This window comes from Spermophilus citellus, assembly GCF_964194105.1.
Source record: "Spermophilus citellus genome assembly, chromosome: X".
NCBI classification, from domain to species: Eukaryota; Metazoa; Chordata; class Mammalia; order Rodentia; family Sciuridae; genus Spermophilus; species Spermophilus citellus.
In genome coordinates this window covers 116,432,047-116,450,741 of record NC_138190.1, presented here as the reverse complement: position 1 = coordinate 116,450,741, position 18,695 = coordinate 116,432,047, and the positions used below count along the sequence as shown (strand labels likewise).

General features: G+C 41.5%; 1 protein-coding gene across 1 annotated transcript in view; it reads left to right on the top strand.

Moving 5' to 3' along the window:
- The window catches only part of KIAA1210, a gene marked incomplete at both ends in the record, with an annotated part of 70,215 nt that extends 52,876 nt beyond the window's left edge, over positions 1-17,339 (top strand). The window contains 6 exons of the mRNA XM_081277741.1: positions 2,093-2,287; positions 5,056-5,164; positions 7,298-11,602; positions 12,576-12,739; positions 15,571-15,676; positions 17,146-17,339. Coding sequence (XP_081133867.1) covers positions 2,093-2,287; positions 5,056-5,164; positions 7,298-11,602; positions 12,576-12,739; positions 15,571-15,676; positions 17,146-17,339 — 5,073 coding nt within the window. The remainder of the gene's footprint in view (positions 1-2,092; positions 2,288-5,055; positions 5,165-7,297; positions 11,603-12,575; positions 12,740-15,570; positions 15,677-17,145) is intronic.
- Positions 17,340-18,695: the final 1,356 nt, after the last annotated feature.

Genomic DNA, 18,695 nt, shown 5'->3' with positions numbered 1-18,695 from the left:
TTCCTTAGGGCTCGAGGTGAGGCTGAACATCACAGAGGAAGAGTGTGGCGGAGGAAAGCAGCTCACATGATGATCAGAAAGCAGAGAGAGGTCTCCACTTGCCAGATACAAATATATGCCCCAAAGCCACACCCCCAATGCCCACCTCCTCCAGAAACACTCTACCACTTCATTTACCACTCAGTTAATCCCTATCAGAGGATTAATTCACTGATTGGGTTAAGATTTTCACAACCCACTCACTTCTCCTCTGAACCTTCTTGCATTTATCTCACATGTGAACTTTTGGGGGACACGTCACATCCAAACCATAACACCTATAGTATTTCTTCTGTGAAGTGTCTATTATTTGTTGTTGTTTTTGCTTTTGGTGTTAAGTTTTTTGAGTTCTTTATATATCCTGGAGATTAATGCTCTATCTGAAGTGCAGGTGGCAAAGATTTTCTCCCATTCTGTAGGCTCTTTCTTCATGTTGATTGTTTACTGTGAAGAAGCTTTTTAGTTTGATGCTGTCTATTTATTGATTCTTGATTTTACTTCTTGCACTTTAGGACTCTTGTTAAGAAAGTCAGATCCTGAGTTGATATGATGGAGATAACACAAGACAAATAGATAACATCAGGAAGTAGTGTCATATAAATTTATGGATGAGTTGCCTAAGGAAGTTAAGAAAGGATTGAGACCATCCTTAATTTGTGTGATAGGTCCCATAAAACAACTGTAGTATTCCTTTCCATTTCTCTCAGAATCAGAAACAGATTGGTGAGCTCCATTTGTCATCATCCTGACCCATTAGCTGTCTGTTAAGTCCCCAGACACTGGAATCTCAGGCCAAAAAAGAGCCGTTCTTGGAACTTAGATAGCAGCTTAGGTTATTGCTGGATCAGCATATACTGGTGGTAGGAAATTTAAAGGCATGTGAAAGTTGAAAATACCAAAGGGGTCCCTGTTTGCTGTGCAGAGGTAGTTTGAAAGAATTTAGTGGGTAAACACAAATGGAAATTCTGCCTACCTGGGTATGATGGCACATGCCTGTATTCCCAGTGGCTCAGGAGGCTGAGGCAGGAGGATCACAAGTTCAAAGCCAGCCTCAGCAACTTAGTGAGGCCCTAAGCAACTTAGCAAGACCCTGTCTCTAAATAAAAAAATAAAATGGGCTGGGGATGTGGCTCAATGACTCAAGTGGTTAAGCGCCTCTGGGTTCAATCCCTGGTACCAAAAAAACAAACAAACAAAAAAAATTCTGTCTACCTGCTAAATTATATCACTTGTTATTCTTGTCCAGGGTAGAGACAGCTTATCATGTGGTCTTCAAAGGGGTATCTGTAAACACAGAAATCTGAAGCTTATTAGGAATGGAAGGAGATCTGGGGGTCTCTTGGAGGCAGGGAAAATATTATCCAAAAGCCCAGAGGAGAGTATATAAAGTTCCTACCAGGGAAACTATCTAGGTGTGCCAGAACCAAATAGTTTAGAGAGATGGAGACTAGCCATAATGTGACAAGGTTACAAGCTCCATCTCTACCCCATTAGAGGTGGGAGCCCTCAGTTCCTTAGGGTCCTCAGATCAACCTTGCTCCCGTGAGCCATAAATATAAATAAAGGTCTTACGGTCTCTATGAAAATATAACTTGCAGGCAGGCCCTCTTCCAAACTAATTTTCTTTGCACTACCCAGCCCGCCAATATAAGCTCCCAGAGCCCTGCTGGGTTTCACTGACAGGTTGTACCTCTCACCCCAGCCAAATGTCCTCCTGACCCTAAGCAGGGGATATGAGACAAGAAAACATGTAAACCCTCCAATCTTGTAAAATCCATTAAGTGCTTGTGTTCCTCTCCTGAGCACAATGGGGCACCCCGAATGCTTTCTAAGCAGGGGAACAACCCAAACTGCTTCCTGTTTCTTGCTTTCATCTATAAGGTGACCAGTGGAACTGTGGAACTTTATTGACCAGAAGTGGAAGAAAAAGGGAAAGTAGTTCAAGGAGAATTTCTTCAGCCAGGAATTGAGGAATTCTTCAGCCAGAATTTCCAACTTTGAGATGAGTGGTGACATAAAGGTTGACTCATTTATTTTCTCCCACGCTTTCCAGAACTACTCTGAAGCATCAACTGGAACCGGTCTCTCACAGTCCTCAACTGCATGTGCTTCTTCCAATGTTACCCAGCAGCCTGTTGGCTTTAGCATCCCAGCCACCACCCAGGGCTGCCTGGATTCTTCAGCTGCTCGACACAAAATGGCTTTAAATCCCAGGAAACAAAAAAAGAAGAAGAGCCTTCAAGCGAGTGTAAGTCCTCCAAGAGACCTGGGAATAAACTCCTGCATAAGAAAAGATGAGTTCCATCTTTGCAGACTGTCCCCAGGAATGGTATGGTGTTGGGATGGCAAAGTCAAGAGTGCTGTCCTGGCCTTGACCCTCCAGAGGGATGAGCAAGCTTGTGTCTGTTGGATGGTGGGTCCTGACCATTTGGATCTTATATAAGAGGGCCTGAAAAAGCAGAAGCAGGGATGTAAGCCCCAGAACCTGCTTATTGGCTTAGCATCTGGGAGGTCACTCAGTCTGCTTGGTAGAGGATATTCAACCTTAGCCCAGATCAGGATTTTTTTACTTATTAATCAAATGAGACCCATTTGAGAGTTAAAAATTATAGCGCTGTTCCACTTGTATGGAAGTCAGGCTCGAGCAACTCCAAGTATGAAGAACAGTGCTGTTAACCCTGCTAAAGACCTCTGCAGAGTTATCACAGAGTTTGACCACACAACTTTCTAGCAACAGAGCTGTACTTAGGCAAACTAGTGTTAAAAACATGACCACACAAAAAAATAGACTTTGGGTATAGCTTAGTGGTGGAATGTTTGCCTAGCATGTATAAGGCCCTGGGTTCCGTTCCCAGCATCACAAAAACAAAACAGAACAACAACAACGACAATAAAATCATGGCTGCAGATCAGACTCAGATCTGAGAGCAAAGGGAAATGCCAGCTCATAGCAGAAAGAGATGACAGAAATAATATGAGATCATTTAGTATAAGGGATCAAGAACCTTTCCTGCCGGGCGCAGTGGCACACACCTGTAATCCCAGTGTCTCAGGAGACTGAAGCAGGAGGATTGCGAGTTCAAAGCCAGCCTTGCGAACAGGAGGCACTAAGCAACTCAGTGAGACCCTGACTCTAAATAAAATACAAAATAGGGCTGGGAATGTGGCTCAGTGGTCGAGTGCCCCTGAGTTCAATCCCTGGTTACCCACCCCCGCCACACACACACAAAAAAGAATCTTTCCTACTTCAGTCTCCCTCTCAGGGATATACTCTATCATAGTCCAATGTAATAGATCATGTGTGTTATTTGTCTGGGTAATCAAGAAGAGTTATATTGTGTTCCTTGATCCCTGTTTAAGAAAGTTGGGAATGTTTTGGAAAAAATTTCCCCCAAAATTAAGAATTTAAAGATGTTGGTATTTAACAATGCTGGGTGGAAGATTCACTTTGATCAAATACCCAGTACTTCTGCAATTCTGGATTAAAAGTAAGAGGCTATAAAATCAGAACTGGAAGACTAAATGACTGTGTAGTGCAAGAATTTCACAGGGAAAGACATTATAACACAAATAGTTCAGGTACTGGCCCAAAGGTGGACACCCAGGTGATAATAGAGCCAGAGCCAGAATCCAATTTTCTGAATTCTAGCCCAGGATTTTTTTTACCCCAAATGTTGCCTCTGCTTAGACATTTCAACTTTGCTTTAGAAAGTAAACAAAATATGACTTGAAAGAACAGTTGGAGGTGTGTGGGGTCAAGGGAGAACCTCTAGTAGCAGTAGAGACAATCTCCTTGGTTTGGTGTCAAGCAAGGGATGACCAATTTAAAACCCTATGCTTATGTTATCCCCCTGGACACCTCACCACAGACTTGGCAGTCAGGGAATATTGGCTAAGGGAACCTTGGTGTTACCCTTCTGACATTCTTCATTCTGCATAGAAAAGGTCTGGGCATAGAGAAAGCTGGGACATCTGCCTCATCTCTGTGACTCTCTCCCTGACACATAAATGAATATAAAAAGTTCCAGGATCATTTATGATACAGGGGCTGCCACCTCTTTCTCTCTGCTCAGAAATAAGGGGTCATAATTCTTAATTTATAGATGTGGACATGGAGATATATAGAACAATGTGCCCAGGGTCACACAGCAAGTAAATGATGGAAAAGAGATTTGAACCCAGGTCTGTCTGATCTCATTTACTCAACAATAAATTATTTTGAGCTCAGGAAATATGAATGAGAAGATAAAAAGTTGTATTTCTGCCTTTAGTTGCTTGCCATAAATGGTTTATTTTAAGCAATATCTGAACACTGTTCTGTTTGATGCTATCCTGGCATTTCTAGAACCCTACTATAATTCTCTACAAACCTTGTTTATACTAAACTAATTGCAACCCATTCAGTGTAAGGACTGAATTCTTCATCTATTTCTGTCTTCCCTCTTAACAAACCCTGTTCTTCTTTCTTCTTTTGAGCTGAAAAGACATCATTCATGGTTTCATTAAATTTCCCAAAGAAGAGCCAAACAGGATTTGAATTCGGTTCATGGTCCAGTGAGCAAATCTGAGAATTCCAATGTTGCCAAAGGCATGATTGTTGTAAGGTCCAACAACTCCATTTTCAGATTTATGTCCTTCCAATGTGGTACAGTAGATTCCTACAGCATGTCACTTAGAGTCTGGGAACCCCAGATCTAGATCACTCACTTTCAATAGGTAAAATCATCCCTAGGGAACTCTTGATGAGTGTCATTAGAACTAACTTCCATCAGGGCTGAGATTGTAGTTCAGTGGTGGAGCACTTGCTTCCCACGTGTGAGGCACTGGGTTCAATCCTCAGCACCACACAAAATAAATAAGTAAAATAAAGTCATTAAATAAAGAAATAACTTCTTTCTTTACTGGTAATGTTATAAACCTAGCATCAATGACCTTTTTCCTGATTTTTTTTTTAGCAATCATACAAGGGTAGAGAGCATGTCAATCAGATTTGATATTTTTCTTTCCATGTTTTAGATGAAACCAAAGCAGGACGAGACGAGCCTTTCACTGATTTCTGAAGGAGAAAAGAGTACAAATAACCCAAAAGAAATTGATCAAAAGAAGCTGAATAAAGATGGTACAGGTTGGTTCATCTTCACCCTCACCCAGAAACATGTATCCTAGACTTCATTGCACAGTTCAGTGTGACATGAGTTATGAACAAGAATTACCAGAGACTGTGCCCTTGGTCCTCAGAGAGCTTCCAGTTTAAAATGTGTTCTAATGTGGTCCAGTTTTCTCCATCTAAACTGTCAAATTAATACAACTGCCACTTGTATGGGATTAGGTAAAGGATCATATCTGGGTTCTCGTTTTATCTAAATGAATTTCCAACCAGGGAAGTGCTTTGTGTGTAAATTTGTTTAATTTTCTCTGAGGTTAATGTATATGTGGAGCTCTTCAATGAGCCCAGATATCAGAGTAGAGTACAGTGAATACAGCTAGTGATAACCCTTCTGCTTTCCCCTTCAACAATAGAACCAGATAAAAATAACAGAATTGGTCAGGCACAGTGGTGCACGCCTGTAATCCCAGTGGTAGGAGGATCGCAGGTTCAAAGCCAGCCTCAACAATTTAATGAGACCCTAAGCAACTCAGTGAGACCCTGTCTCTAAATAAAACACAAAAAAGGGCTCAGTGGTAGAGTGCTTGCCTAGCATGTGTGAGGCACTGGGTTCAATCCTCAGCACCACATAGAAATAAAATGAAGATATTATGTCCATCTACAAATAAAAAATAAAATATTTTTTTTTTAAAAAAAAGAGCTGGGGATATGGCTCAGTGGTTAAGTGCCTCTGGGTTTAATCCCTGGTACAAAAAAAGAAAGAAAGAAAAAGAAAACAAAAAACAAAAATCCCCAGAATTGGCCTGAAATAATTTTTTTTAGTTGCCTTTCCCTTTCAGTACAGAGAAAAGGTTTTGTGTTAATAGCAAAAGCAGTTTCCATATCCATGAACAAAGAGGGCTTGTACAGCTGCAGGCAGATGTCCTTGGCAGTTAAGACCTGTCAAATTCCCAACCAATAGATACCTCCAGAGTAAAACTCACTGTGTGTTCATGGGTATGTGAATGTGGATATTGGCTCCAGCTAATGGCCAGCTAATTTCAAGCAATATTTGATAAAACAAAATTCCTGTTCCACAAATTATGTTGAACAGTTATTTAATGTTTTTGCTACAAAAAAATTCACACATGGGTTCAAAGACAGGATATCCTCAATCATATTTTCCCATGAAAACAAACAAAACCACAAGATCAATCCAGAAAGGAAGAAATGGATAGAGGGAGGAAGGGAGATCTGAGAGAAGGAAGTAATTTTTTTTCCGATTTTTTACAAAAGGAGGACAGAACTGAGTCAATACCCACAGGGGCAGACATTTTGTTTGGTGTTCCATGTGATAGAAGTGTTTTGGAGCACAACCTGCTATTTTCAATGCAGTATGCTGCATAAAAAACCACAAGATCGAACTAGGGAAGCAGTGGATTATGAGGAAGGATAGGCAGCAAGGGGCCCTGCCACCAGGGGATCAAACCGAGTTTCTTAGAAAAAGGAATTCCTTAAGAAAGGAGAGGAGCAATTTGTATAACTGCTACCTTGTGTTTAACTTGAAGCCTGTGGACCAATTGAATTATTAAAATGTTGCAAGTATTGCTTTTCATGTATTCAAACATTTGCTGTGCATGTATATTACATAGAATTATTTTAACATAAGAAAGGAGAAAATAGAAGAAAACTGGGCAAAATTCTTACCTCTCAGATAATTTCTGATGATACCTTTCTAAAAAAATAAAGCATAAATGGACATAATTTGGAATTTCAAGCAGTTCAGATAAAGATTAGAAAATAAAAATACTAAAGAGAAAGTAAAATTTCCCTTCCCCCTACCCCCGTCAGTTTCTTCAAAGATAATCATTATTACAAGTTCAAAATTTGCCTCTTTTTATGTGCACCTAATGGTGGACCAGACTATTATTAAATGATGATGAGCTAACCCTGGAATCAGTCCATGCAATTGAAATTTCCCTTTGATTGAAACCATTTTCAACCACAGAAAGTTAATTGTGACCCATTTATTCTTTGTCTTTTGAACAGTGCTTCTTCATGCTAGCAAATTAAGTAGCAAATAGGTACCAACTGGGCTAGAACAGAGCATTTCCTGATTTAGGAAGTCTAAAGCATACACATTTCTCCTTTCCTAATTTCTATTTGGTGCAGGTACCTTGAAACAGGACCCGAGCAACAAAACTGAGATTTATGATCAGAAGATAGCTGAACAGGCTTCAAACACAGATCCTACTGGGAGCATGGGCTACCCAATGTTGGCAGCATATGGAAGAAGACGAAGAAGGAAAGGTTCAAGTACTTTGGGAACAAATGAGTATGGGCGCAGAGGAAGATGCCTTCTACCATCTTGTCAACTGCATATCCTGGGTGATAGATATGATTATTCACATTTGGAGAAGACTGCCAGTGATTGCCCTTTCCGGCACTTAACCTTGGAGAAGCAAACCATGGAGCAGTTCACAACTCCACAGGCAGAAAGTACTACTTCTCAGGAGTTGCTTTCAGATAAAGGTGACTTGGTAAAGAAGAATGTTGGCCTAGAAGTTAAAGCCAAAAGAGCATCAGCACCACAACCCATACCTAAAGACATGGTAGAATCCATGGTGAGTGGTCCACCACTCTACCATGAAAATGGGGCCTGTGGAGCCAAGAAGCAAGATGGCAGAGCTTCTCTTTCACCAATGGTAGGAAGACTTTCTAAAGCCCAAGAAGAGGACATTCTTTCAGTGGCAGTAGAGGCTCAGGTGCTTAGGGATCCTTCACATGTCCAGTCAGGGGAAGAAGAAGCTTCCAGCCATGGTTTGCAAAATTCCCAGTCCAAAATGGAGTTAGCCCAGGGTGTTCCAACTATCTGCAAAGAAAAGTCTCCTGGAAATATTCTCCAGGGCTTTACAGTCATTATTCCAGGTGTGGCAAGTACAGTAGCAGAGGGAAGCCTTTCTACAGAGAGGCTATCTCCCAGAAGCCTTTCCCAGTCTTTGGAGAAGCCTGAAGATGAAGAAGTGTCCTCAGATTCAAACAGTGCTTCAGAGGAGGGGAGTGTTCAGGAGCAGCGGGCTCCTGAACATTCCTTCCAGTCCCCACAGAAGCTTGAAGGTGAACAAGAAGGCTTCCCAGAATCTGAAAGTTTTGTTGAAATGAGCGGTTTGGAACAGAATCAGGGTCCTGAGTATTCTCACAAGTTCCTGAGAAAGCCTCAACCTGAAGATGCCTCCTCAGAATCAGATAGTATTCTTGAGGAGGGGAAAGGTCCTGAGGAAATGGCCGCCATTCGCTTCTCCCGATCCTTGCGGAAGCTTGAAGCAGTCTTCTCAGAATCAAAAAGATTTGCTGCCGCCTCCAGGTCTCAGGAGAAGCTGGTTTTACAGGAACCTGAAGATACAGAATTCTCCACAGAATCAAATAGTTATGCCGAAAAATGCAACAGTGCTGATGATTGGAGCAGCTTGGAGGAAGATGTATCTCTCGGAAACTCTGACCAGGCCTTGGGGAAGCCTCAAGACCAAAGAGAAGTGTCCTCAGTTTCAAAGAACACTCCTAAAGAGTGGAGAGTTTCTGTCAAACAGATGCCCCCCAGGCACCCTCCTCAGATAGTTCAGCAACAAGTGTTCTCAAGTTCAGTGAGCCTTTCTGAAGGATATAGCAGTTCTTTGGAGCCAGTATCTCCCAGCTGTTCTTTCCAGCCATGGGTGAGCCCTAAATTTGGGCCAAAAGGTCCCACAGGTCCAGAGAACAGTGCAGTTGAGTGGGGCATTTTTATGGATCCACTGCCTCCCAGAATGGCTTCTAAGCGACTAAAGAGGTCTCTAGTTGAGCAAAAACTCTCCTTACATTCAGATATTACAACTAGGGAAGAAGTTATTTCTATGGAGGTGCTGCCCAGGTGTTCTTCCCAACCCTCAGTGAGACCAAAAGTTGAGAAACAATTATCTTTGGGTGCAGACAGTGCTGCAGTTGTGGGAGAGGTTTCTATGGAGACACTGCCTCCAAAACTTCATTCTCAGTCCATGAGGAGACCCCTAATCCAACAACAGGTCTCTGCAAGTCCGAGGAGTACTGCTGTGGAGGGGAGCATTTCTGTGGATCTAAGGCCTCCCACACACCCTTTCCAGACATGGCGGAACCCTCCAGTGGGGCAGCAAACTTCCTCATTTCCAGAGAGCAAAGCTGTTGAAGGGCCTGCTATACTTCTTTCCAAGCCCTTGATAAACCCTAAAGTTCAACAAAACATGTTCTCGGGTTCAGAAGGTATTACTTCTGTGGAACCACTGTACCCCAGGTATTCTCCCCAGTCCATAACAAATCCTCAAGTCCAGCAAATGTTCTCAGAAGACACTGCTGTTGAAAAGGGCATATTCATGGACCTGCCCCCTGGAAAACATTTGATGAGGCCTCATTTCCACCCACAGATGACTGTAGACTCAGTGAACATTTCTTCACAATGGGCCAATCCTGAGGAGCCAGTGTCTGCCAGACACACCTTCCAACCATGGATGAACCCTACATTTGAGGAAAATGTCTCTGCAGGTGCAGAGAACCCTCAGGTTGAAGGGAACATTTCTACAGAGTCAGTGTCTCCCAGACGCCCTTTGCAGTCGTGGCTGTTCTCTGCATTTAAGCCAGCCTCTGCAAATTCAAAGAGCTCTGGTACCCAGTGGGGCATCCCTAAAGCTCCACCAATTCCCAAAATATCTCCTCAGCCCCCGATGAGACCAGTAATGAAGCAACCAGTCTCCAAGGGTTCAGCAAGTGCTTCTGCACAATGGAGTGGTTCTCTGGAGCCAATGCCAAGAAATCCTTTCCAGTCATGGGTGAGCTCTAAACTTGAGCAACAAACCTCTGCAGGTCCAGAGAACTCTGCAGCTGAAGGGAGCGGTTCAATGGAATTGAGACCTCCTGGACATCACTTACAATCCCAGAAGAGACCAGCAGTCAAACAAGAAATCTCCTCAGGTTCAGTGAGCACTTCTATAGAACGGAGCTGTCCAATACCTCCCAGATATACTTACCAGCCATGGGGGAACCCTCAGATTGAGCAACAAGCCTCTACAAGTCCAGAAAGTGTTACCATTGAGGGAGGCAGTACTAGAGACATGCTGCTTTCCAACCCTCATTCCCGTTCTGTTATGAAGCACATAGTACAGAAAGGGTCCCCAAGTTTTGAGAGTGCTACTGTTGAGGAAGGTAATTCTGGGAGGGCATTGCCTCCTGAGTATCCGGCCCAGTTCTCAGTGAGGTCTAAAGTTCAGGAAATGTCCTCACGTCTAGAGAATCCTGCTGGTGAAGAAGATTTTTCTAAGAAACCACTGCTTCCCAGTCCTTCCCAGTCATTTGTGAAGTTTATGGCACAGCAGATCTTCTCAGAGAGTGCTTCTATTCATGGGGGCATGTATGCAGATCCTCTCTCGCTAAGCCATCCTTTCAAATCTTTGCTGAGGCCTAAAATGGAACACCACGTTTTCTCAGATTGGGAGAATGCTGACTCTGAGGGAGGCACTTCTTTGAAGAAGCTGCCTATGAAGCACCCTTTACAGTCAGTGGGGAGGCCTGAAGGCCCACAAGATGGTCTCTCATATTCAGAGAATGTCCCTAGCAAGTGGAGCAGTTCTAAAGGGCAGGTACCTACCAGACGGTTTTCCCAGATCCTGGGGAAGTTTGAGTATCAGCAGGAAGTCTCCTCAGTTTCTGATGACTCCCCAGAAGAGTGGAGGATCTCTGAAGAGCATATGCCTTCCAGACACCCTTCCCAAACTTTGGATGGATCTGAGCAGCCACCAATTTTATCACCAGGCTCAGGGAATGTTCCTGTAGATTGGAGCAGTCCTGCAGAGGCCTCCTTTCCTGTTAATCCTTTCCAGGCATATGGAAATCCTGGATACCAGCAACAGACCCACTCAAGTTCCACGAATGTTGTTGGTGAGGGAACCATTTTTGAGAACAATCCAGGCAATTGGTCCTTATCAAAATGCCCTGTTTCTCCAAAGAAAACCAAGAAATTCAGCCAAGTTTCAGAAGACTTCATTAAGAGCATCCCAGTCTCTGCTAACAAACCTGGGAAGTTCAACATTACTCTTTCTGAGAAAACACCCATTTCTGGGAGTGCTTACATTAAGGAGGAAGTTCTTCAGAGTGGTACTGGACATAATGATGGCCATATCAGCATACCCAGCAGTGAAGCTGAGGTGGAAAACCTTTTTGGAGTCCGACTGAGAAGAATCTCTTCTCCACAGAAATTTAAGAATGAGAAACGAGATAATTCGGCACAATTTTCTTCAGTGCCCTTGGGCCCAATTGCACACTCTGTGGGCAAGGAACAGCGCATGAGAAGAAGCAATCCCCAAGTGTTCCTGAGTACCCCAGAAGACCTCAGTGATATAGCTAACTTTGCGGAGAAGCAACAGAACAGGAATAAATTGAAAAGCATGCTCAAGAGGCCACCAGTTTACATACCCCCAGGTGAGACTTTTATCTCTCCAGATGGCAAGTAGGTACCATGTGGAGGAAAGAATGGGAAAACAAAGCCTTGAATGAGTCTGAAGTCTGTTCTAGCCTTGCCTATTAGGTTATTGTTTTGCTAGGGCTGTGTTGTGGATATAGGAGCAGGGGAATGCCTCAGTCTAGATGAATAGACTTGGAGGTAGTTCATTTTGACTCTTCCCCTTCCCAAGGGGGCACTGGTCTGGATATCTACCCACATTTATAATAGACACATGATCACCTCCTCAATCCCTCTCCCCACCCTCTGTACACCATACTTTTGGATGGACTTATAACTTTTCTCAAAATACTTTTACATGTATTATACCCCTCCAAACCACCATGTACATTGTTCAGAGCCAATTCAAGAATAGCATGATGTTCAGACTCTCAGCCTGAAATTGTAGTTTATTGTAAATATTTGTATTCACACAGCTTCTTCCTTTACCTGAAATGTTTAAGAATCCAGAGCTAGGTGATCTTGTGAGCACAAGTCTCTCCCAAAACCTTTCTACCATCATTCCAACCCACACATAGGCTGGTATATACATACCTATGTAACCACACACTTGCATGAGGGACTATCAAGCAGGAAATTCAAAGATTTTCTTTGGAGTTGGAGGGATGATATCAATGACCCAAGCCTATGGCCTCTTAGGAATTTTCCCAGCCCACCTGACGACCATTGTCCTGCCCCAATTTGGGGATGAGAAGAGAGATGGACAAAAGAAGGAAAGGATCCAGTAAGGGGACAGTATGCTCACTTTTAAGAACAGCTTCTTAACTACCCAAGGGACTCCTGCCTTGCCGGGTTATATGGAGGGCACAAAAGAAAGGAATCCTTTTCTACTTGACATCTGTTTAATTTCATTTGGTAAATAACACGAATCCCACTTGGAACATTATTGTGCCTGCCTTGCTTCAGTTCTAATACCTTTCATTTCTTTCTCAGGAAAGCCTTCTTGTCACCAGTCAGACTATGCCATCTCAGAGGCAGTTTGGATAACCATGACAAAGCAGAGACAGAGAGGCTCCCAGGCCTATGTTCCTAAAAAAGAGCTAAAACCCACAAGTAGAACTGGAGCCAAGGATGAGACCAAGGATCCTAAATATGGGGTAGGATGTGAAGCAGCTCAGAAAACACTCCAAAAGGGTTTCTGGAGTCATTGATTACGTTTGCACTGAGAACTTTGTCAGATATTCAGGCCCCCTCCCTTTGGGAGCATTTATCAAGACAGGAGGACTCTGCAGGGGAAAATACTTGTACAAATGTGACCTACTTGATGTTCTTAAAGGGTTTGCCAAAAGTAATGAATAAATCAAATCCTATCCTAAATATTCTAGAGCAGGATTCCATGAAATTGGTTGAGAAATAAGTGTAAATAGATAAAACAACAACGAAAAAAAAAAAAAAAACCATGAAGGTAACCACTGGGGTAAAAGTTGAGTGTCTATCTTTACACATATTTTATGCTTATAAATACATATGTGTATTTTTATAAATGGGAATCAAACTATAAATACACTAGTCCCCCCCTTAACTGGGGGGGACTAGTGTATTTATAGTTATACAGGGATACAAGATCCCTGGTAGATACCTGAAACCATATATAGTACTGAGCCCCATAATTTAGTGCCTTTTTCATCTTAACTAAGGACTGTTCATGCACTGTGGCCCTAATATTTGAAGTTTGAGGAGCAACATCAAAAATAGCATGTATTTCTTATTTCTTCTTCACAATTTCACAGATAGAAGTCGAATCCTTATCATAGATCTAAGCAACCTCAGTGCATGATTTTTTATTTCCTTAGTAAGTCAAGAATTTTTGCCTGTTCACTTAAAGGAAGCATTTTTCAATTTCTCCTTGGTATATCTGAATTGCCAGCATCATTACTCTTTGCAAGTTGGGGCCATTATTAGGTAAAATAAGGATTTCTTGAACACAAGCACTGTGATATCCTGACAGTTCATCTGATAATTAAGATGACTGCTGAGGGGCTGGGGTTGTGGCTCAGTGGTAGAGCACTTGCCTAGCACATGTGAGGCACTGGGTTTGATCCTCAGCACCACATATAAATAAATAAATAAAATAAAGGTATTGTATCCATCTACAACTAAAAAATAAGTTTAAAAATGGGTACTGAGTGACTAACAGTCAGATAACATATACAGTGTAGATAAGCCAGGTAAAGGGATAGTGTACATCCCAGTAGGAGTGAGATGACCTGAATCTTTATCATGTTACTGAAAAAAAAGCAAGCAATTTAAAATTTGTAAATTTCTGAAAATTTCCATTTAATATTTTTGGACTGCAGTTGACCACAGGTAACTATAACTATAGAAAGTGAAGCCATGGATAAAGGGGGATTGCTTTACTATTTTTTTATAAAATTTTTTTAGTTGTAGATAGACACAATAACTTTATATTATTTATTTATTTTTATATGTTGCTGAGGACTGAACCCAATGCCTCATGCACGCAAACCAAGCTCTCTACCACTGAACTACAACCCCAGCCTACTGTCTACTTTTTCTTGAGCATTTCATTTCTGGGCACCTTTCCATATCAGTAGATAACAATTCACCTTAATGTGTTCAACATTTGGATTTCTAGGTGTTAATTTGGTTTTGTGTGGTACTTACCTGAAGCTCAAAAAAATATTATGCAATAAACTAGGTTAATGGTACTACATGTGGATCAAGGATGATAGAATGATGCCTTCCTCCCTTATAAAAATTGCTCAAAGCTGTCTCAAGAAATCATATCAAATTAACATATCAAAATATATCTAAAGTCCTATGCATTTTTTTTTTCTGGGAAATTGAACCTAGAGGCACTTTACCACTGAGCTACATTCCCAGCCCTTTTTATTTTCAGTTTAAAAATTTCAGACTGGCTCTCACTAAGTCACTGAGGCTGGCCTTAAATTTTCGATTCTCTTGCCTCAGCCTCCAGAGTCACTGATATTATAGGTGTGCACCATAGCATCCAGCAATTCCTATGCATTTAAGGGCTTACTTACTAAAGTTGTTGAAGGATCATGTGAAAAACTAATTTTTTGCTTAAAGATATTTTCTTATCATTTGTGTTTATATGGGAGGAGTACCATACAAAAGTTAAGTCCACCTTGGTGAAAGGTTTTGTCAGGGGGAAATATCCTAGTATGTATAAAGTCATTAAAGTGTGCCAATTGTGGAGAGGTTAATTTGAAAATTTAGAAAAGACTTACACCAACACTTTCTAATGCAAAAATGTTCTAGTCATGTCAGAAAGTTTTGCAAAGTAGAAATCCTATGGAACTCACTTCAATGAATTAATGAATTGATCAGATTCATTGTAGCCATCACATTCTGCTAGCTTGCTGTTAAGTGCTGGGGAAAAGGTTGTTCTCAAGCTAAATAATTATCATGTTATTCCGTTTACACTATTTGTATAATCAGACAACTTTTTCTTCCAGGTCTGAAAGGTGGTAAACATGAGCCAGCTTAGGTTTTGTCAACATACATTCTAAACCAAAGGTTCAGTGCTATTTCTTTTCTTATATGTCTATATAGATATATTATATGGTCGATCTCTCTCTCCACCCCCCTGGGGGGTACTTGTAGTGCCCAGGATAGAACTTGCCCTATATGGCTACGTTCAGTGGTGCACTCCTGTAATCCCACCAACTTGGGAGGCTGAGGCAGGAGGATTGCAAGTTCAAAGCCAGCCTCAACAATTTAGCAGGACCCTAAGCAACTTAGTGAGATCCTGTCTCTAAATAAAACATAAAAAGGGCTGAGGATATTGCTCAGTGGTCAAGGTTAAGCATCCCTTGGTTTAATCCCTGGTTCCCCTACCCCCCAAAAAAATACATTGCCCCATATGATTTTCTGAATAAGCAATTTGCTGAGGGGGGTGTTGGTCAGGATTTACAAGCTTTCTGTTTTCATTTTTATATTAAAGGGAGCTGGCTCTGCAAATGAAAGCCAAGTAAAAAAGATTTTGACTTCTACTGTCCATATACAGGAGAAGATGCCACCAACGAAGCCACCTAAGCCTGCCAAATCAGGTAAAAGCACATCCCTTGATCTCACAAAAACCTGCTCTGGAAGAATGTTGTGAAATTTCTGCAATTGCAAGCTCAGTTAACACATCTTTTATTCCCCAAATCACTGTCATGACTCTTCTATAAGAAGATAACAGATATTCGCTTACTTTAGGAAAATTCATTTCTTATGACTAACATTAAGTCCAGTGTATAACTTTCAGAAGCTCCTCCAGCCTTTCATCTCACTGAGGAAGCTGTGGAGGCACAAAACTGTTGTCACTCACTAAAACATTCTTGCAGCTAAGTTATGCAAGAGAAAAATACCAAGTCATTTTCCAACTCATGGCACAGTGATGTTTTTCCACCTGCTATATCCCCCATGAAATTGTTGAAAATAATCCACTATGAAGGCCTAATGGTATGGAACCATTTTTAACTGTTTAATCCCTCTGTATTCTGAGCAGGGATGTGAGAAGTGGGGAAATTTTAACTACTGAAAGACCACTGTGATGTGATAAAATAATGTGATCTCATCAGTAAGAGTTGTGTGCCAGAAGGATTTTCCCAGCACAAGTAGGATGAGGGGAGGATGGATTTAAATGATGCCATCTTTGCCTTCTCCCTTAATCCCCTTCATGAAGAAATTAGACTAGGAATTCAGGAACCCATTATTTTAGCCATGAAATAGCAACAGTTGACCTGTTCATTGCTTCATGGGCACTACACTGCTGTCAAGTCATTCTCAACTCTCCCTGAGTATTAGAATCACCTGGTGAGTTTTTTTTTAAAAAAATTAGATGGCCCTGGCTTATCTAATGAGGTTGGTTCAGACACTACATGGGCACTGGTATTTTTTAAAAGAGCCATAGGAGATTCTAATGTGCATTCAAGATTGAGAAATACTGGTTGAGTCTAAGTCACTGAGTCAATCAGTCATAGAGCAGGATGAGGGAGGATGTGGAACTGGAAAATAGGAAGGTAGTGTGCTTGGCCAGGATGGGGTGGTTGCTACAATATTGTTTAATATTGACTTTTATTGGATGAAGCTATTGAGTCACCAGTGATTTAATTTCATACTACATTGTGGATTGGCAAAAAAACAAAAACAAAAACAAAAAAAAAAACCACTACCTGATTTGAAATTTTAAAAGAATCAATCAGATATGTTTACCTTCTGATCTCAGTTCAAAAGTGTAAGACAAGCCAATAATAACTACCCAAAGATTGGCAGTACAACATAGTAATTACTTCTCAAGACTTCCCATGGCCAAGCCCTTATGGCCACATGTCGATTTTACTCCTTTGACATTCCAAAGTCATGGCACTGACTTTTAGAAGCTTGACATCGAAGGGGGCAAGAGGTGGAAAGTACTAAGAGAAAGGGACTCAGGGGAAATCTGAAAACATGAAACATTTTATTTCATGTTATAAAAATACACCAACATCTCTGGGACTTCTTACTGGTTGTGATTTATTTGCTATGGTTCCAGTTGCTTTTGAAGATCAGAAGACACTGCGCATGTCTACGATAGATAAAGAAACTAAACGATCTTCAAGTCTTCCAGCTGGGCCCCAACAGCCACTGGAGCCTGTTGTGCCTGTGGAGCCAGATGAGCCTGTTTGGTTCTCTATGGCCAAGAAGAAAGCCAAAGCATGGAGCCACATAGCAGAGATCATGCAATAAATAGGTGGAGCATCAGCATTTTAAATGATAATTGCCAAATAGCTGTAGTAATTCTGTGTAGTGATTTCTTTACTATGACAATTTTTTTATTAAGCAAAAGAGCCTTAGAAATGGGAATTAAAACTTTTAACTCTTTGAATGAAATAAATGCCATTAATGCCTAACTTTCAGTACAGTCACTGCCAGCATCTAGAAACCCAGCATTTCCTCTATAAAACTATGGGAAAATCTTTGCACTGCTGTAGAATTGTGAAATATTTAACTTTGGAGAATATGCCTTCAAAGGAAGAAAATATAAACACTTTGTTAGAGCAATTAAAAGATGGTTGTTTTCCTCAACCAAATAAAGTAATCCTAATGGAAATAAATATTGAGATGATTTGGCCCAGGGATTGGTTTTTAGGTTTTATGAGCCTACATAAATGCTGAATTACTTGGTTGGTGGAAGTGAAAATTTTGCATCTCCAAGAAAAATTTTGCAAAGGCCAGTCTTCTAATCAACCCATTACCCCTTGAAACACCTTCTATATGTCTATATGTCTATATGATGAAACCAGCCTCTCCCCACCCTCCATTCCTAGAGACAGGCACCTCCCAAGTTACTATGTCAGAAAGCCCCAACCTCCCCAGTGACCTGCAAGAGAAAATGCAAAAAGACAAGAGTGGGAGAGGAAGAAGCAGAAGGAGAGGGTTGGTCACAGTGAGGGGAGGGGGAAATAGCCTAGTACATTTGACTGCTCCCTTCCCATCCAGGTGGCATGGTCTTCACTAAACTCCCAGGCTCAGGAGTAAAGATGTGGGCACCTTGACCCCCAATTGGCTTCTCAATTGGCTCACTTTCCAAGGTGCAGGCCACCCTAGAGCCTCATCCAGGTGAACCAGAAGTCACTTAAGTCTTTTCCATGTCCTTTCCCTTTGTTCCACCCCCAAGCCTATATCAAACATTTGTGGGGCACTCCCTTAGATACCTGTGAAGTAAACATAACTCATTTTCCTAGAGACTCAGAAACAACTTCTCAGGATAGCAATCACCATACCATCCTCTGTCACTGGGGCTACTTTGCTTGAACAGAAATATAGGCCTAGAAATTTAACTGTGCCTTTACATTCTGAGTGGGGTGCTTCTTCCTGCAAAACTGTCCAGAGAGGCAATGAGATGCCAGAGCTAATTTAGATACTTGGTGCTGGTTTTTGCTGATGGTGGTATAATGTGACACTGTGCAAATACATGCTAGATTTTGCATTTTCTCTATAAAATATCTTTTTTTCCTGATATTGTAGCTTAGCCTTTTTGGCTATACTAGATTTTCAGTTGACTTGATTTATTCCCTTTGTATCCCCATAGTGAACACTTTA